The sequence below is a fragment of the Danio rerio genome, chromosome 6 (genome assembly GCF_049306965.1).
Source record: "Danio rerio strain Tuebingen ecotype United States chromosome 6, GRCz12tu, whole genome shotgun sequence".
Lineage (NCBI taxonomy): Eukaryota > Metazoa > Chordata > Actinopteri > Cypriniformes > Danionidae > Danio > Danio rerio.
In genome coordinates this window covers 50783644-50805249 of record NC_133181.1, presented here as the reverse complement: position 1 = coordinate 50805249, position 21606 = coordinate 50783644, and the positions used below count along the sequence as shown (strand labels likewise).

At 36.6% G+C, this 21606-nt stretch overlaps 1 protein-coding gene and 2 long non-coding RNA genes across 4 annotated transcripts in view; 2 read left to right on the top strand and 1 right to left on the bottom strand.

Moving 5' to 3' along the window:
• The window catches only part of LOC141386357 (uncharacterized), a 48813-nt gene that overhangs the window by 12221 nt on the left and 14986 nt on the right, over positions 1–21606 (top strand). The window lies entirely within an intron of this gene.
• wnt2ba (wingless-type MMTV integration site family, member 2Ba) lies at positions 1445–20561 on the bottom strand. 2 transcript variants are annotated; one of them, XR_012407206.1, is made up of 5 exons: positions 20130–20561; positions 11029–11249; positions 6861–7138; positions 6454–6653; positions 1445–2740 (listed from the first exon to the last, which is right to left on the bottom strand). XR_012407206.1 is itself a non-coding variant. In NM_182876.2 (5 exon segments), coding segments are annotated over 5 exon segments (1164 nt in total). In that variant the 5' UTR covers positions 20300–20473; the 3' UTR covers positions 2080–2510.
• LOC141386354 (uncharacterized) lies at positions 12873–18393 on the top strand. Its single transcript, XR_012408204.1, has 3 exons — positions 12873–14052; positions 15246–15692; positions 16036–18393. It is a non-coding gene; the product is annotated as an uncharacterized lncRNA (long non-coding RNA).

Sequence of the window (21606 nt, the reverse complement as noted above, 5' to 3'; positions counted from 1 at the left end):
CAAGTTTAACTTCATTACAATATTAATGAATTATGTTTAATTATCAAGTTTAACTTCATTAAAATATTAATGAATTATGTTTAATGATCAAGTTTAACTTCATTACAATATTATTGCATTATGTTTTGCTTTGATGAAATTAAAGAAATGCAATAAAGAAATCAGATTTTTTAAAATGTTTTTTTTATTTTATTTTGAGGATTCCAAAAAACAACATTAAAATTAACGTGCACAACGTGCCCCTTATCTGGGCAACAGTGCAATAAAACGCAGCCTGCCATTTCCATTTCAAGATCAGCTCGAGTCATTCCTGGGAATGTGCTCAACAAGGAAGGGTTAATCTCCAGGGGTGTGTGTCAAGGAAAGACAGTCTCGTTTTTTCCTTTCGGAACTCGCAAAATCTGCTCTCAAATGCAGTTTGCATATCAACGATCGCACCTTGTAAATAATCACCGTTGAGTGAGTGATCGGGATGGGCTTCTTTGAATTCTCTCAGGGAGGGACAATGAGAAAGCGTGCCCCGCTGTACATCTTTGGCAAAGACAGCTTGCGCTCCATGGCGCATCACACAGCCGCCGGTTTGTTTACAACAGCTACCTGCCTGGCATCCCGCCCTGCTGATAGAAACGTGTGTCGCAGGCTATGACGCAAATCTTCGTTGACAGAAATGTTGAAATTAAATATTCTACACACTTTTACAGCATTGGAAAACGTTAAGATTGTTTGTCCTCCTATAGAAACCATATTAAAACAAAAAATATATTTACCTCCCTCATCGTTTTTCATTTTCAAACATTTTTTGAAAAAGTTCCAGGGAGCCACTAGGGCAGCGCTAAAGAGCCGCATGCGGCTCTAGAGCCACGGGTTGCCGACCCCTGTACTAGAGTTTGCGTGAACCATACCCCAGACCACCCTCTTTCAGGCAGACTCGGGTACGGTTCACACATGTTCACACTAGCTAATTGTACTGTACTCTGACATCAAATGAACCCTGGTGCTGACCAAAAGTGCTAGTGAGCCCTATCCCTAGGGTGCTTTCACACTTGGTTCAATTGCCTGGACCGAACCCAAGTTCGATTTTCCCCCCCTTTCCACCCTCTCAGCTGGTTTGTATTCACACCGCCGTTTTTCGTTCTGAACCCCGGTACGCTTGCACCATCAAGCTGCTGTTTTGTGTACAGCTGTTGCTGGGTGACGGCCACAAAAGCAAATCGCCAAAATGGAGACGTCCACATATCATGGTCAGTCTGCTTTTCCTGAATCTTTTAGTTTTGTTACCGAATCAACTATACAGAGAGCCACTTGCGTCTATCTGCCTCAAAAAATATCACGCGATGTCTACAGAAGTCGTTTTAGATGGAGACAAGCAGACATTATCACTGTTTGCATGGGTTCAGTCCCTCGTGTCACCAAAGTAGGTGATATACAGACACACACACACGAATGAACGTTATGAAAACTAAAGTTTATTGTACAGTTGGCGGTTCACTTCCATTATTTTCCACAATTGCATTCATATCAGAAGTGAACCGTACCAGAGTTCGCACAAACCTTACCCCAAACCAACTTTTTAAGTTGGACTTGGGTATGTTTCACAAATTCAGGAGACACTTTCGCACTAGCTAAACGTACTTTACTCTGACGCCTAACGAACCCGGGTGCGGAGCAAAAGTGCTAGTGTGAAAGCACCCTTAGTGTCCTGTGCTCAAAATGCATCTAAAGCCATCAATGTATCTGATGGTTTGGATTCATTTTAATAAACATCATATTTCAATAGAAAATCCATTAGAGGAAATATTGAGTTCTTTGAAGACAAGTTATCTGAACATAACTCTACTAGCAAAACAAAAGTGCTCATATTAAAAGGGATATTTAAGTGCTTAATTGTTTAAAAAACATGGATAGATGAAAGATATAATTCACCGATATATTATAACAATAGGAGTTCATGATTCTTTCATGCACATTTCAAAATGATGGCCTCTGAAGTAAATGAAGGGAAACACAGTTATCACTGTTTAACAATATTTTTACTGCCCCCTCCTTAGTATCATTTTGGACCATTAAATGGAATTGTTCTTGGCGTGAAATGCGATTTATTGCTGTGTCCTTTGGTAAGCCTGAACCAACACTGTATATTATTCTTTCCCTAAAACTGCATCGGTATATTTATCAAAGCTGTCCAAAAACACAATTTGATGTTATATAGACGCACACGTGACCAGTAAAAGGTGTTTTAAGATTTGAAAACAGTGTAATAACTGTATCCTATCACAGTTTAAAACACCAGGTGATGGTCATCGTATCATTTCCATTGATGCCAAACGTCTCCAGACCGGCTCGTGTTCTCTGCGCTTGCATCATTGAAGGCGAATAAAGTTCAGGGTTCTGCAAGTTGAGATCAGAGCGTTATAGTCATCAACAACACATCTCACAATGCAGTGGCCCGCTTCAAAAACCTGAGAACAGAAAAGCATTAGTAGCTTGCTGATTGGTCACGATCGTTGCAGTCAAGTCAAATCGAGCCAGTCGGGTTTCTTGTGTAGTTTACAAGTGTGGACGTCCACCGTTTCCTCGCAGTCTCTGCACTCCACAGCGCAGCACCATTTAAACTTGCACTCGCATTTGGTCATGCGGTTTACACGGGTGGTGTCGTACCCGCGGCCGCAGCACATGATCTCACAGCCGTCCATGCCTCTGGAGGACTTGTTGCACACCCGTCCTGACGTACCCAGAGAACCTAAAATATAAACACAGGAAAAGAATTCAGCATATATGAGAGTTATTATTTGTGTTAATGGGCCATTCACATTTTCCTGAAAGAAGTTTTCTTTAAATCAGAGCCTTCTTTCTTTATGAAAATATACCATGGTAGCTGTAGTTGTTGCCTTAGGGCAACTGGACTGTTTTCAAGTATTTCACCTCAAAACCATTATAACAACTCTCTATATTTGTGACAAATGTATTATTGGACTCTTAACCCTTCATAGGACTTACATTGAAACACTTATTGGAAAAGCCTAGAATGTTACTAAGGCTGCGTCTGAAATCGCCTTACTGCTCATGTAGGTACAATACTACATTTGAATTTGAATTTACTACACCACCCTTAGAAAAGTATGTTTCATGTAGTATGAACGGAACTTGGACGTACACTACTTGACAAAAGTCTTGATCCAAGTTGTAAGAACAACAAATAATAACTTGATTACTAGTTGATCATTTAGAAAAGTGTAAGAAGGTATGTTTTTCCGATGAATCATCTGTTGAACTGCATCCCAATCATCACAAATACTGCAAAAGACCTATTGGAACCGGCATCGACCCAAGATTCTCACAGACATCTGTCAAGTTTGTTAAAGGAGAAATCGTGGTTTGTGGTTGCATTCAGTATGGGGGCGTGCGAAAGATCTGCAGAGTGGATGTCAACATCAACAGCCTGAGGTATCAAGACATTTGTGCTGCTCATTACATTACAAACCACAGGAGAGGGCAAATTCTCCAGCAGTATAGCGCTCCTTATACTTCAGCCTCCACATCAACGATCCTGAAAGCAAAGAAGCTCAAGGTGCTGCCGGATTGGCCAGCCCAGTCACCAAAAATGAACATTATTGAGCATGTCTGGGGTAAGATGAATGAGGAGGCATTGAAGATGAATACAAAGAGTCTTGATGAACTCTGGAAGTCCTGCAAGTACGCTTTCTTTGCCATCCCAGATGACTTTATTAATAAGTTATTCGAGTCATTGCAGAGATGTATGGATGCAGTCTTCCAAGCTCATGGGAGTCATACACAATGTTAATTCTTTTTCGACCGCACCGTGACTTTATATTCTATACTGTATGTTATTTCTGTTAAGTGACAAGACTTTTGTGTAAGCAGAGTCAGACCTTACTGTCCTTATTAAAACATTAAAAATCATGCCATGATCATATTTTATTTTGGTAAAATAAGCATAATCCAGAGGTCTTTGCCTTTCGTATAAGCCCCTATTGACACCAAATGATCAAATAGAAGTCACGTTATTATTTGCTGTTCCTGAAACTAAGATAGGCGACAAGACTTTTGTCAGGATGTGTACTATATCCGTAATTTGTCCTTATCATGTGAACTACCGGCATCGGTTGCGTCGCTTTACTCCCAATCATGAATTCCCTCATACAGCATCATGGTATAGAATAGCGTCCATCGGATGCACAATTCAGAATCTTGCTGGAAGTAGTAGGGCATCCGGGTTCTTCTCGCACACTGTTTTTTGAATTCTATTAATTTAGACACACTACTCGGATTGCATACTGTTTTTAGCACACTGTATAGTATTGAAGTATGCGATTACGGATGCAGCATAAGACTTCAATTTTCATGACTTACAAAAATGTATTATAATTAATGTAAATGAAATGACCATATATGGTGAAATACTTTATTGGCTCCATAGTTCAGTAAAGATCTCAGTGAACCAAACATGTAAGCTTTCCATTATACAAGTTTTTTATAGTAAAAATCCTTTCCTTTAGAATTTTTATATTAGATACACTGAGAAAAAAACGTTCATTGAATGTTCTTAAGGAAACAAACAAAAAATGCACTTTTTAATCAATTAACAAATTAATTTAGTGCAATTATGTGATGTATTAATATGTTAGGAGTTATTGCATTATTTTATTGCATTGCAGTAATTAAAGTTGTGAGTGAAATAAGCTGTCATGTAAAAAACCAAAACATTTACTACTGAAAAAATGTTTTGAGCTTGTCCACTTTCAATGTCAAAAATGCGTTTGATCGGCTTGCTTTCAGTCATACATTTGATGTAATGCAGTGATCCCAACCTCCGGGCTGTGGACCGGTACCGGTCTGTGGATCAATTGGGATCGGGCCACACGAAAAATCAATTAATTATTTCTGTTTTATTTATTGTTTGAGTCTGATCTTTTATTTTAAAAAATACTTTATTTAGAGGAAAAAAAAAAACCTTCTCTCGGTTACATCTTGATCACGCAAATCCTAAAATTTAACCCACAAGCTAACGTTAGCAAAATGAGTAAGAAACAAACACCTTTGTAAAGTTTCTTTGCGAAGGGGAAAAGGCCCAGTGAAAGAGCCACGAACTGCCATAGAATGGATCCGCAACCCATTTGTCAACAAATCAGGTGAATCAAGCATGTCTGTGCAAGAAGATCAACTCTTAGAGATCGCAAATGATAGCAGCCATTCACATATTGTGTCTTTTCCATGCACAATTGCATTATTTCCAATGGAGACATACGGCGCATATTGGGAGCGCCATCAAGCATGTCTGTGCAAGAATATCAACTGCTGGAAATCGTAAATGACGTCTGCCGTTCACATATCGCATCTTTTCTGTATCATTTCATTTCAAGGTCAATACTTTCAATGGTTCCGTGCAGTTTGGGAGCGCTTCATATTTTCATTTTGTATGGAATATTCATATTTTGTATGGAATATGCACATTTTGGTAGACTAACAATATCAGACAAAGACTGCAGTGTTTTTTTATTGTCTCCATAAATAAAACGTGTTCGCCTAGCAATCTACCCACTCACACCCTGGGCCGCGATAATATTGTCAAGCATTGACCGGTCCGCAGTGATAAAGGTTGGGGACCCCTGATGTAATGCATTTATGAGCCATGATCACTATAATACATGTTGTTAAAAAAAAGTACACCAAAACAAGAATTGCTTTGCACTTTAGCAAAGTGCATGGAATATGATCAACATTGTGGTTGTTCTCCAAATCCTTTACACTAGCTTGTTTTCTGCCACGCGAGTGCTCCCAATAAAGTGACCTACTAAGATACACTGCAAAAAATGCTTTTCTTGCTTAGATTTTTGGTCTTGTTTCTAGTCTAAATATCTAAAATTTCTTATATCAAGAAGCATTTTCTAGACAAGCAAAACATATTGTCTTGTTTTGAGAAATAAAATGCCAATATTAAGTCAGTTTTTCCTTAAAACAAGTAAAATAATCTGCCAATGGGGTAAGCAAATTAATCTTGTTTTTTCTTTTGACGTAAGAATATTTTGCTTACCCCATTGGCAGATTATTTTGCTTGTTTTAAGGAAAACCTAATTTTGCATATTATTTCTGAAAACAAGACTATATGTTTATCTTGTCTAGAAAATGCTTCTTGATTTAGGAATTTTAAGATATTTGGACTAGAAACAAGACAAAAAATCTAAGTAAGAAAAGCATTTTTTGCAGTGTATAGAGGACGATAGAATAAAATAGATGAGTCCAAAACTCCAAACATATGCCATAGTTACAAAAATGTGGAAAACAGTCAATTGTCTTGGCTGACTACTTAAGATTGGATTTCTGAAAATGCTTGACCTAAATAGTGTCTCAATGCTAATATTTTTTAAGTCTTTCTTTGGATTTATGGTTGAAAGATTAATAATTTGATGCAAAAACACCTTCTTCATTGCTTACCTGCTGATCGGTCCATTAGGCAGTAGTCCGGAGAGTTCTCAATGTACACAAGATCATTTTTGGTCGTTCTCTTGTAATCTCGATCTGCCACCATGAAGCCTGTACCATCCTGGTTCATCATGACCTCCACAGCAGCGTTGTACTTCTTTCTCAAGTAGTCCCCCGTTCGGCGGAAATCAGACATAGCCAGCCAGCATGTCCTGAGAGCACATGACCCACTGACTCCATGACACTTGCATTCAGTCTTCATAAAACGCTTTACTGCCTACAGAAAACAAAACCCAACCCATGACCTACGAAGCACTCCATAACCCAGATTAAAAGACAGACTGCTTCAGGGTCATAACCTGTTTATCTGCTGGGATTTATTTTGCAATGATAATCAATCAACATGTCTGGGCACTCACCATTCTCCCACAGCGGTTGTTGTGCAGATTCATCAGTGCTCTGGCATCCTTGACCATTCTCTCTCGGGCATCCACGAAAGCTTTGGCAAACTTGATGCCGTAGTTGATGTTGTCACTGCAGCCGCCCCAGTCAAAGTCCCCGTCTTCATCGCTCGCCCGGCCTCTCCTCTGGCTGTCGCAACTGCAGATCTTCAGTTCTCCTTGACTGCAAGCCCTGGTGATGGCATACACCACACCCGCAGAGGAAATTGCATAGACAAATGCTGCTTCACGGCTACCTAGAACAGAAAAAACATCATTAATAGCATGTTAAAATGCACAGTACAGAATTCTGTGTTTTGGTGTCAAAATGGGTCATGTTTCAGGACTAGAAATGAACCTTTCTGCTTGGTAACACTGGTGCTCCTATCTTTAAACATGTGGTGGCACCAGCCAAAAATGTAGTTGCACCCACCAAGAATTAAGTCCACTATTGTTACAAGTTTTATATTAACAGATTTATTACATTTGAAATCAACACTAATCAAAACTAACAAACAACAACAAAATCGGTATAAGCCCACCCGGCCCTGCATACACTGCTTGATGTCAATGAGATGAACTTAACGATAATAACTGTGATGTTCTCATTGGTGCTGTCTGATTTTGCAGTTGATATTAACATATACAGTGCATCCGGAAAGTATTTATAGAGCTTCACTTTTTCCACATTTTTTTATTTTACAGCCTTATTCCAAAATGGATTAAATTCATTTATTTCCTCAACATTCTACACACAATACTCCATAATGACAATGTGAATTTTTTTTTGTGGAAATTGTTGCAAACTTATTAAAAAATAAAAAACTGAAAAATCACATGTACAGAAGTATTGACAGCCTCAATACTTTGTTGATGCACCTTTGACAGCGATTACAGCCTCAAGTTTTTTTTTGAACATGATGAGCAGTGCCTGGTTTTCTCTAAATGTAACGCCTGGCATTCACTCCAAAGAGTTCAATTTGAGTCTCATCAGACCAGAGAATTTACTTTCTGAGGGTCTGAGAGTCCTTTAGATGCCTTTTGGCAAATTCCAGAAGGGGAGTGTCTTCCGTCTGGCCAACATACAGGCCTGATTGGTGGATTGCTGCACAGATGGTTATCCTTCTGTAAGATTCTCCTCTTTCAACAGAAGAACGCTGGAGCTCGGACAAAGTGACCATCAGGTTATTGACCAACTTCCTGACTAAGGGCCTTCTCCCCCAATGACTCAGCTTAGATGGCCGGCCAGCTCTAGGAAGAGTCCTAGTGGTTCCAAACATCTTCTACTTACGGCTGATGGAGGCCACTGTGCTCATTGGAACTTTCAGAGCAGCAGTTTTTCTGTAACCTTCCTCAGCCTTGTGCGTCAAGACAATCCTGTCTCAAAGGTCTAAAGACAATTCCTTTGTCTTCATGCTTGGTTTGTGCTTTGACATGCACTGTCTGGCACCTTATATAGACAGGTGGTGTATGCCTTTTTAAATCATGTCCAGTCAACTGAATTCACCACAGGTGAACTCCAATGAAGCTGCTGAAACATTTCAAGAATGATCAGTGGAAACAGAATGTAGCTGAGCTCAATTTAGAGCTTCATGACAAAGGCTGTGAATACTGATGTACATGTGATTTTTCAGCTTTTTTATTTTTAATAAATTTGCAGCAATTTAAAAAACTCTTTTTTCACATTGTCATTATGGGATATTGTGTGTAGAATTGTGAGGAAACTAATGAATTTAATTAATTTTGAAATGAGGGTGTAACATAAAAAAATGTGGAAAAAGTGAAGCGCTATTAATACTTTCCGATGCACTGTAACTTATTATTTGCATACTTCATCTTAATAGCAATAAGGGTAATGAGCTGCAATATTAGTTTATTCTTAGTAAATACAAGCCCTTTTGCAAAGGTGTACACAGTATTGAACTTTACAGATAGCTGCCACTTGCATGGCTGACAGCATCCTAGCAATTAAATGAAGAATTAAATAGAACTCACGCTTAAAATGGGTAGATTCAGTGACAAACACTGTTACCTGCAAACTCTGTCCCACAGATTTTACAGTGAATGGCTTTAGGAGTCTTATCCACTCTTTAAAAAGTGTATCACTAATTAGATTTGTAACTTTAGGTGGTTTCTAACATTATTTGTAACTTTAGGTCGTTTCTAAAACAAAATACGTCAGTGTTATTTTCATTTTCTCATCCTCAGCACTTTCCGCGGTCGTAGCTCCAAGTCAAAAGTGTTGACTGTATTATATTAACAAATCCATTCACATTCAGTTCTGGAGCAGTGCATCAATCAGAAGAGCTTGAAGGCAGGTCGGGCATTGTGGAATTAGTTTACTTTAGAAAGATGACATGACGACTGTTTTAAACTAATCCCGAGTGCTGGGTTTTCTCGTTTTTAGGTGCAAAGATGCATTCTGCGTGAATGCCTTCTAGATCTGCGCACGCGGTGAACATTTTGCAGTGAAAACCTGTCGCACGGCAACAAATTTTATGCACCTGCACAAATGCTCCCAAATATATTTTGAAGTCGCATAGATAAAATTATGGGCACATATGCGACTAAAGCCATCGCAATTTAAAATTTGAAGTCTGAAATACTTGTTTTTGATTGGTCTGTCATGACATTCCAAGGTATCTTATTCCCAGATAGCTACCGCTGAAAAACTAATAACACAGGCTCATCTGGGTATTTCAAATCAACTTGACTGTCAGTGAATACATTCACATCTATTATTAACAAACTTGTTTGTCACCCTGCTGGTTTTAAACGTTTGGTGCCGACTTGTGACTGAATAATATCAAAGTCCCTTTAAATGGTTCTCAATTTCGGTCCTCGCCCTGAAATTGAGCCCCTAATAATATGTAGGTTAGTATATGCTTCATTCAGCCATTTTGCAAATAAGCCTGTCGTGCTTTATGCTAGCTAATGAAGCATACAACAACCTGTGCATTATTTAGTCACACTATGGAGGCAAACTGTCAAAAATGAAAAGGTGACAGAAACAAAACCGGTTGAATGATATTAACCTATGTACTATTCATTCACAAGATGGTACCAAGCAGATAGAAATGAATGTGGATGCAAGTAAAAGGATGTGGACGTTTTCAGTCACAGTCAATGTGATTCAAAGTTTCCGGACAAGTCTGGGTTATTTAGCAGTTGTTATCTTAGTATAACATACCTTGTTATATCTCGAGTGACCAATCAGAAGCAAGTATTCCAGACAGCTGTTTAATAATCTGTGATAACAACTACCTGAATGTACTTATGTTTATTTTAGTGTAAACCTGGCTAAATTAATAGTTGTCAGAATGTGTTTTAGCACAAAAAAACTCCCCTTGTCGGTTGTTTAAAAATGCCACGCAAGCAGATGAGGTGTAAGGCTCTTACTATAGTGTTAAATCCACTGCGGTTTTGTTATATCAACTCTTTAACATCATTCCCAAATTTAAGCCCCTCGCCTTGTTTAAGTGCGGGAGGCAACCCCGACATTCAGCTGATTCAAGCTGACACTCCTTCACCTTTAGTTTCTTTGGTCGATTGCACACGTAGCCTCGAGGTGTGTTTTTTTGCCAAAGTAGCTCAAAATGACCCCTATTTTGCTCGTTTTCTTCCTGCAGCTCGTGCACTGAGCCAGAACAGAGGGCGATATGTCAAAAAGAGCAGCTTTGTCTGTCTGCCAGAGTCATCTGCACAAATATTTACATCTCCTATTACTGTTTATATATCAGCCTGTAGAGAGCCCCCTCCGAAACAGCCACTTGTATTTGGAGAATATCCACTCTCTGTCAGAATTTCGCCTATTCTTGGGAAGTAGAGATTCCATAGCCTATTTCCCCTCAATTTTCCCATGTGATGTGATTGTTTTATTGAGAGATTGTAAAATTTGTTCTGTTTGCATACAATGCTCTGCGGTTCCTCTATTACTGTACAGGTTAAAAAAAACTGAAGCTTCATAACACTGACTACATTTGCATGGACATAATTTCATTAATTTGATTACTAATGTCCATGTAAACGTAGTTAATATGGTGTGAGGGTTGATTGATAGCGAAGGTGATTAAATAGAAGGTTGCATAGTTTGTCTTATTACTGTATGATTTTAATAATAATGTAATACTGTAACACAAACACTAACTGCGCAACATGACGCGGCCGAACACAGTGTGGTCTCGCTCCAGCGTGCTGCAGTTCCAGCGATGGTGTCGGAACTGGTGCTGGCATTCCCGAATCCACTCTTTGGCTCCTTGTCCAATTGATTGCATGAGGTCTGGGTGTCTTTGGCAGAGTTGCCTCTGTTTGTTCACCAGTCCTGGAATGTTGTCACATATGACCCGTGCTCCTAACGCACCAATGTACCTGCAGAAACAAACAGACAATTAAGTTTTTGTAGTGTCTGAAATTGTGTTGCAGTTTTTCTGGCTAACATCTATAATAATGAAAAATTACCCTGCTTGAACATCAGAAACCAACTCCATAGATTGTGGTTTCAGTTAGCCGGCTCTTTTGGGTTATCTCTGTATGAAACCAAACTATTCCATTTCATGTTTGCAATACTTTAATACACAGTTCTCAGGAATTCTTCGTCAATCACTCTGCGGTCAAATATATTTTTTGTGTAACGACCACCAGATTGAATAATTACCTGTTTTCATAGCCAACTGATTTCCTATAGCTGTTAGTTTCAAGTCTCAGTCTGTTTCTCCTCACTTAATAAAATAACTTCAACTCAAACCAATAGTTATGCCCATTTATTTATTCATTTATTTACAATTTTTTGTGATAATGATACCCCTGTGATACTTCACTGTGTCCGAAACAAAATCGAATAATTATGATTGCGCCTCAAGGAGTCTAAAAGGAGTAGTTCACCCAAAAACTTCCAAAGCAGGGAACACTGTTTCATATGTGAGCATCAAAAACCTTTTCTAAGTATGCATTCTACATGATCACTGTGCAAATGGGCCACAGCTCAGTACTAGTCCGTGGATCAGTTGGTACCAGGCTGCACAAGAAATCAATAATTATTTCCATTTTATTTATTTGTCTGAACAATCTTTTATTTTGAAAATCTTTTATTTTGATAAATTACCATATTCTTTCGGTTACATCCTGGTCACTTTAGCGTCCAAATTTAACCCAGAAGCTAGCAAAATGAGTAAGAAAGTCTTTGGAAAGTTTCTTTGTGAAGGGGAAAAGACGCAGTGAAGAACCAACAAACTGCCAAGGAATGGATCAGCAACCCATTTGTCAACAAATGTAATGTAATGTAATGTAATTTATACAAATCAGGGGAATCCACCATGTCTGTGCAAAAAGATCAACTTTTAGAGATCGCAAATGATGGCAGCCATTCACATATTGCGTCTTTTCCACGCACAAGTGCATTATTTCCCATGGAGACATACGGCGCATATTGAGAGCGACGTGCACAAGTGCCAAAACGCACTTTGTTCTTGTTGTCAATTGTGGAAAAAAGTTGGATAAACATGTGATGATAAAGCACTGTGAGTTTAACTGCAGGCGCTGCCAGATGCACATGCATGTGAAGCGGAGACAGATATGTCTGGGAAGTCAGATTTTGATAAAACTTTCCTTCACCTGCTTTTGCGGGTGGGCCCACGCAGTATGTGCTATGCACTGGTTACTACTAACTAAATGGAGCATGAGCACTCAGTTATGGTTTGTTAAATAAGTTGCATTTAAAATGTACATTTGGAAATCGCCCAAATTTTCTCCAACCGCCTATGCCATTTTTACCTACAAAATCAAATTCAAAACCGCTTAATCTGGCAACACTGTTTAAGTTGCATGTTTATTGTGAGGCAAGTGTATATTGTGAGGAAAGTGTATATATATATATATATATATATATATATATATATATATATATATATATATATATATATATATATATATATATATATATATATATATATATATATATTCATATATATATATATATATATATATATATATATWTTTTTTTTTTTTTTTTTTTTTTTTATGCTGCTCTAAGCTAAATGGGCAACATCAGCTATAAAGTAAATTGGAACTCATGTATTTGAAACCACTTTTAACCTTTAAACTAAGAACAAAAATATTGTTTTTGAAAGTATATACATAATGAGGTCTTGTGCTGCATTCCAGATATCTCGAAATTGGGATTTCCCTACCTACATGGATATAACATCTAGAATAGCACTTTAAGTCAGACATCTGAGATTTGACATCACTTCACAGATGATGGCCAGTCCAGCTTCAGTGAACAATTAGTAGAAAGCAACTTCGTGATTAATGTAAAAATTAACATTTCAATTTTAAGCACTTTTATAGCACAAACTGTGTAGAACTCTACTAATAAATGGGTAACACTTTACAATAAGGTTCATTAGTTAATGCATTTACTAACATGAGCTAATCATGAACAACACATGTAGAGCATTTATTAATCATAATTGAACATTTACTAATGCATTAATAACATCAAAGTCCATGCTTGTTAACATTAGTTAATGCACCATGAGTTAACATGAACTAACAATGAACTACTGTATTTTCATTAACTAACGTTAACTAAAATAAACAAATACAGTAGTAAATGTATTGTTCACTGTTTGTTCATGTTAGTAAATGCAATAATTAACATTAACTAATGAACCTTATTGTAAAGTGTGACCAATAAATGCTATTTCTGAGACGATATTAGCTTTATAGTGCAATATGTTTTATACAGTTTGCTTCTTGTCAGCGGTGTTGTGCTTGTTAATGAAAAAAAGTAACCAGTTACTAGTTACTTCATTAACTCAATTACTTTATCGATTACTCACACCAAAAAGTAATGAGTTACTGTTAAAAGTAATTTTTGAGTTACTTTTTCTAAGAACATTTTTAATGCTACCATTAATGCCCTTATAACGTCACTTCAGTGCTGCATGGAGAATACACTGTTGACCAGCTTTACAGTTTTAATTAATTTGCATTCTCAGAACTAAAACACAAAACAAAGTTAAATAAAAAGTTATTTTTAAACACCAATTTATTTAAGTCAGACCTGCAGCAAAAAAAGTCATGTATATGTCATGTAAATGGTGATAAACCAGCTGAATAATATATTCAGAACCAAAAAAGCAAAAAGCAATGTTGCTTCATCATCATAAAGGTTTGCATTTAACCCTTAAACATGTTCCTTCACAGCTTGAATATGAAAATAGTGCCTATATACAACAAACACAAAACCTTTATGAAATAAACAAATGAAAGTAATCTGAATTATCATTCTGAATCCATTTGGTGAAATTCAGAACCAAAAAAAACTGTTATTATAGGCAGCCATACATTTTATGCATTTTAACAAAACAGAACAGAACAGCTGCTCAAAAATGAAATAAGCAATTTTCAAACTAACCACAAATTAAACAGGGTATATCAACAACGTATGGAAAGTAAGCTGGGTATATTCAAAGAGCAAAACAGTTGTATATCCAGGGTGTCCGCAGGGTCTTAAAAAGTATTAAAAACTGATCAATTAATTTAGAGAATTTAAGGCCCTTAAAAAAGTTTTTAAAAGTCTTAAATACTATTTTTATTACATTTTGTATTAGTGTGCTAAAGTTTGCCTGAATTGAATCACTTTATATTGGGATGCTGTGTAGTTTATGAAATCAAACAAATCCTGCTAGATTTTACATTACACTGCTTTGTTTGCTGTAGTAACCAGAGAAACACAGTTATTCCTGCTGTTATTATTCGGTATATAAATACAGTTTTAGTTTAGGATTCGTTTCTTGCAATCAGTGTTTAGTAAAAAGTTTAAAATGGCAATGTTATTGGATGAAACCTGAAGTGGTAGTCTTAAAATGTATGCAAAGAGTCTTAAAAAGGTATTAAAAGGTATTGAATTTCAATCTCTGATTCCTGTATAAATCCTGATACAGCTATAAAATTATGTTTAACAAAAAAAAAAAATTACAGCATTTTTCTGAGCAATACAACACTATACATTTTAAATAACGTGCTCTGAAATGTAACAGAAATGTGTCTGTGTCTACTAAACTAATCAATTTTGTTATACAGGTAACAAATGTGTGCTTGTTTATTTGAAACAACATAGCAGTATTTGTAATAGTAATTAATAATAATATTGTTAATATTCTCTCGATCTCGCCCACACTCAGCCTTCCTCGCATCCATACTGTCTCTTTTACACGCACACTGAGACTGTTTCCCAAAATGCATTCTTCAGTGATCTTGCATCCTAATGAAACGTCATCATCCACCAAAATTCAGTTCAAAACTCAAGACCACAAGAACGGAGGATGCGTGAAAGTTCCCGGATGTGTTCTTGATATCGAGGACACTCAGATGCAGACTTGAGCGCCGAACTCCATCTAGAATATCCAGAAGTCATTGCGACTGGAGGTGGTAAGCGCAACATTTCATACAAATTTATTATTAAAGTTCAGAGATATAACTTATTTAATTTATAATTTCTATAATTTATATAACTTATTAACCTCAGGAGTTTCCCTAAATGAGAAATAATTTTCGGATAAAAATGCGTGAAGGTCAGGAAGAACGCAGCATCTCATTTCACACAGGACGCATTCTGTGATCTCGCGGTCTCCCAAGTTTGTTCTTCCGAGGTGACCTGGCAAGAACAGTCTTTACAAGAATGCAAGTCCATTCTCTGCGTTCTTGGAATTGAGAAACAGCCTCGCTTTTGTCCAGTCTGGTGCCTCCTACATGACGCGTCTTCTTTACAGTGGTTGGTTGGCATCACCAATCCAACAATGCGTCGCTGTAGTAAAAATTAATTATTTATCAAGTAATGGATAAATGCATCATGTTGCTACAGTAACGGAGTTAATGTATTTGAGAAGTAATGCGTTACAGTATTAGTTACTGTCAAAAGTTATGCTGTTACAGTAAAGCATTACTGGTAACGTGTTATTTCCCAACACTGCTCGTCAGTGAGTGAGCTTGCCAAACCACCTGTAGAAACACTCCCCCCTGCTAACTGTATGTTCAGATCGAAAGCAGCGAGAGCGTCTAAGAAGCCGGAAGTCATTAATTTTCAATGGGAGCCGGCGGCGATAAGTATTGAGGAGCAGTGCGGCATATCTTTGCCGATGTGGGCGTTGAGGAGAGTGGAAATCAAGTCAACTTTATGGTAATGAGCTATGATGCTTTTAGGCAGCAAGCAATTAGAATGTAGAAGTCCACCGCCTGAAAAGAGTCCAGAGAACACAGTCACTGTAAACTTTGGTTCCGACCACAGTTGTTCCCAAGGGTTTGATTATTGCGGTCGCCGGATTTCCTATTATTTACAATTTTCTTACAAAAACATACATTAAAAAAAGTTACTGGCGAGTTACTGATGTGCATTAATGTTTTTTTTCTTTCTTAAAAAAAACGGGAATCTTATACGACAATACAAAACAGCCTTGCTGCTTCAGGATATTTCAGACATATGGACACATATTAGATGATTAAGTGGAGCAAAGCCACAGCACATGCAACTTATTGATCTTGCATTGTTAAATGAATTTAATAAAAAGTGTGCAAAATTTTCACGCTAGAAAGCATGATTTTTGCAGGAATGTGACTGATTTGTCAATATGCTGCTACAGCCCCTTAAAATACAACATCAAAGTAGAAATCATTGACGCTCTCACTTCTTCAGTGTGAACTCACAATAACTCTAGCTCTTAACTCTTGGAGCACTAACAGTTCCTTTATATAATTAGCGCTTCTTGTGTGAATTGCCTCTTCTTGTTGAATTGCTTTGGACAAAAATCTAAATGTAAATGTCGTCAGCTCTTTTCAAAGAACAGCTTTTGTTTTTTTAATTAAAAAAAGTTTAAAAGATATGACATTTTACTACTGAAATTCCCAGATCTGACTGTGTCTGGAACACAGCAGCATTACATACATCCCAAAATGTCTAATTAATTTCCAAGATTCTTTCTTAATTAAAGAAAAAACAGTCTATGAAACATTTAGTATTTTAGAATTTACATTTGTCTGTATGCAAAAGGTTTGCAAATTTCCTGCTGAACGTCTTGACAAATAACGGGTGCACTCTGTGTTGAAGTGCACCACACAAACACCCTCAGCGAGGTTTACGCTGTGCTCACGCAGCCTTGTCTCCTTCCCGGATCTCATTATCCAGTCAGTCGTGTCTGGGTTTGTGCGACAGCACTCTGTACAAACCTACTGAACAATTTCCACTCCTCTTATGGCTGTCTCTGTCTCTCTCTCTCACACACACACTGACATACTAGTGCAAACACACAACCCAACGAAAGACTTATTCCTCTCGCTATAGCATCCATGGGAGGGCTGGCTTTGCATGGTTGCCTTGTTGATCCTTGACACACAGAAACACAATCTCACTCTCCCTTTCGGTTCCAGAACACTTATCAGCTGCATGCGGCTGGGATTGGGAAAGGCCGCTGCACGTGAGCCAGAAAAGCGCTACGCGTGAATTGATTGCAACGATGACAACAATCCCCATAACTGTATAAATTACCGTAGGAACTGCGAGATATTTATCACCGCTGGCTCGCACGGTTTTAGGCATACCGCCATGGCTGTCTTGTGGACTCACGCCGTCGAATCCCCACTGCTTTATTGAGGGCAAAAGGGGCCATACGTATGGTTATTTCAACAGAGATGATACTAACGATAACCCTTCTTTTCCCATTCACGAAATGTGGTGTTATTGTCTTGTTTGAGAGAAACTGAGAATTGGATTTAATTGAAAGTATCAAAAATAGCGTGGGCCGAGATTACGTTGTTTACTCAGCTGTGGGGCACTAGGCAGTGCGCTGACTATGTTGATCTTGCTACCTCTGAGACGTGATGGGGAACTTGTGAATGCTGCAATTAGAGACGTTTTTGAAGGCAAAGTCTGCCATTGTGTCATCCTGTCTGCTGATATACGATGAGGAAATGGAGATGAAAAGCAATAACTTCAGAACCAAGTCACTTTGAATCTGTTTCACTCTAGCAAGTGTTTATTTGGTGTGTTAGCACACAAGTAGGTCTGTGATCCAGCCAAGACCTGTCATGAAACAGCCTGGAATGTGTTGATCAATGTCAGTTTGAGACATCAGACCCCTCTGTTTTTACTAACAACTGCTCTGAAGACTGATTTAAACGCTGTATGTGTGTCTGCCATTAGCTGGCATATAGAGAGCTAATTTGATCTCCTTTCTAATTTTATTACACTTTTCCACCAACATTGGTGTGATTATTGTACATATAGATTTTTGCTGTTTATCTGACATTTTAGTATATGCCATTTTTTAACTGTACATCATTAACATAGTTTACTTCTTTAACATATACTAAATATATTCACATAATATGTAAAAAGGACTGGGAAAAAATTAACAAAATAAATTTATATGAGAATTGACAATCAAAACATAAATAAATCAGTCAAAAAAATTATTGAAATTAAATATTACAAGATACGCTCCATTACTAGAACCAAAGAAAGCCTATTTATCCAAATGCTTATATATATATATATATATATATATATATATATATATATATATATATATATATATATATATAATAAATAAATAAATAAAATATATATATATATTGTTGAAGTCAGAATTATTAGCCTGATAATATTTTTTCTTTTGGAGAAAGTCTTATTTGTTTTATTTCGGCTAGAATAAAAGCAGTTTTAAATTTTTTAAAAGCCATTTTAAAGTCCAAATTATTAGAACCTTTAAGCTATATTTGTTTTCAATAGTCTACAAACCAAACCATCATTATCACAATAACTTGCCTAATTACCCAAACCTGCCTAGTTACCCTGATTAACCTAGTTAAGCCTTTAAATGTCACTTTAAGCTGTACAGAAGTGTCTTGAAAAATATCTATTAAAAAAAAAAAAAAAAATATATATATATATATATATATATATATATATATATATATATATATATATATATATATATATACATACATCATTTATATATATATATATATATATATATATATATATATATATATATATATATATATATATATATATATATATATATATATATATATATATATTATATATATATATTTGCCATTGTTTTATTTTTTATTTAAATATAATTTCTACATATACATATATGCTGTTGGAATTCTCTCAGAATTATTACATATATCCCATCTTATGTATTTCCTGTAATTTTTCTAGGTTTTCAAATTTGGTGAATCAAAAACACATGATAAAAATCAGATTGTATCCAATAGCAATTTACAACATATAGAGATGGAATAAATCAATTAGAAAAATAAATGCAGGCATGTTATTCTGGGAAGTGACATGCTTTTTTATCCCTGATATACAACAAATATTTATTTAATGTGATAAACCATATAAACTAAATACACAAACAAATTTCAGTAATTTTTACAGCTCAAATGTAGCTTTCACAATGAAAATTTAAACTGCACTTAATTAGCCAAATCTAGCAATTCTCTTCATAATTTGGAACAATTATTGATACGAGCAAATACATTTTTTAAAGATCAACCCGATAAAATAGCATCCCTGTTTTTAGTGTTTTATATACAGTGATGCTCAGCATATATGAGTACACCCCCCACAAATCTCTCATTAAAATGAATATTTTCTATAGGATGATTTACAATATCATATTTGTGCATATACACTAGATTAGTCAGTACTGAAGCCAAATCTGAGCTAATCTAACAAAATAATTCATGATAATGGTTCAAAAGTAGCACACCCAAATTTATGTTATAGAAAAATATTAAATACATTTTTAAAAAATTGCAAAAATCAAGAGAAACAAAAACGTATACTAAACATGTAATATCTAAATATGTTCTGTGACTAATATATATTTTTATATCTGTTATAAATAAATATATCTGGTTATTAAACCTGTTTTGTTCAAATGCCCAATATACATCACCCATATTCACTGAGAAATAAATAAAAATATAAATTTTCAAATTGGGATGTACTCAATTATGCTGATTACTGTATATAAATATTATTCTTGAAAAAGTTCAGACTTTTTCATTATGATATATATTCAGTGCGTTTATCACGGCGAATTACAGTAAACAACCCCATTTACTTACAGAAACAATTCTATTATGTTTTTAATAGCAGGCATGTTCATGTTGGATTTCCAGCAGAACTACAGACATTTATGACACTCCAAATAAACACAGAGAAACACCTACCACCAAGACGAGTCCACACTAGGAGTAAACATGAGCAGCAGTAAAATAAAGAGCAGGTAAATCCGCTGAGTGGCGCCTCTCCGTTCACGGCGTGACAGGAATCCTCCACGCGCGCGCTGTCTGTCCTTGCGCGCCGGCGACGCGCACCCAACTCCATCACACTCTGGCATATTTTAAGCGGTCAGTTTGTGATTTTTTTTAATAATCCAAAAAAAGTCACTGGATCATTGCAGTTCTTAAGATAGATACTTTATTTCTAATAAAGTAACTCTAAAAGAAAAAAAAACAAGCATCCATGTAATATTCGTTACTCTCCAATTGAAGTTTCTCATGCAACTCCCACCGCTGGAGCAAATTTAAAATGTGTGTTAAAATAGCTGTCCCGGCTCTTAATTGCGTCCGGAGCGGTCCAGTGAGTGAGGTACAGTATCTGACCAGCAGAATCAGATCTAAGGGGATATCTCTGATTGGCGGAGGTGCGTGCGCGCGCTCATTGGCTGGAGTCAGCACGATGAGACGAGATGAATGAGCGCGCGCGCCATGATGCTGTCACAGCTCCAAAACGCTGTCAGAGACGCTAGAATGAAGCACACCAGCTTTTCTGGACACCATGATGGTAATATCACGATATTATTGCAGTGTCTTGAAATAACAATAATAGAACTGAATGTATGTATTAGTGAGGTAATCATTGAGAAGTTACCGTTACCATGCGTAGGTCGTCCAGAAATTAAAATGTACTCGCCCTCAAGTGGTTGAAACCTTCATGTTTCCTTTTTCTGTTGAACATAAAATATGATGTTTTGAAATATGCTGTAAACCTAACTATTTCCCAAAGTAGGAAAAGCAAATACCCTGGAACCCAGTGGTTACAACTGTGTTCAGCAGAAAAAGGAAATCTAGTTTGTGAATTGTGATTAAATGACAGAAATGAGTTTTGGGTGAACTATACCTTTAACAAATTATTTACCAATATATTTTAAAGACAGATAGCACAAGCACTCTTTTCTAGCAAAACAAAAACACAACAAAAGAATCTATCCTTGCAACATCAGTATATAGTTTAGACTGATATGAGACCAGACATACATGCCAGACTGTCTCATGTAAGTCTATAAATAACTCAATGAATATCTTCTCAGCAAAGATAGAAGCCATTCCTCTTATATTTCTGGACGTGACATTGTCAATGTATAAAACGGTCCTAGCTTGCACATCAAGTACACACTGGTATAGATGGAGGGGAAATGCTGTAATGCAGGGTAAAAAACGAAGAGCTCCTATACATGTGAACTCAGACTCCGTCTTTTTTATTTCTGCCAAGTTCATTTAAGAAGGAAACTTAAACATTAAGAGATCCTGTAAGTTTGTGTAGCATCCGTTTGGTTCCACGACAAACAGTATGTTAGCTTAATAATCTATTTATTTCTATTTTATGATATGATATAGATTTTAAATAGAGTGCAAGATCTTTATA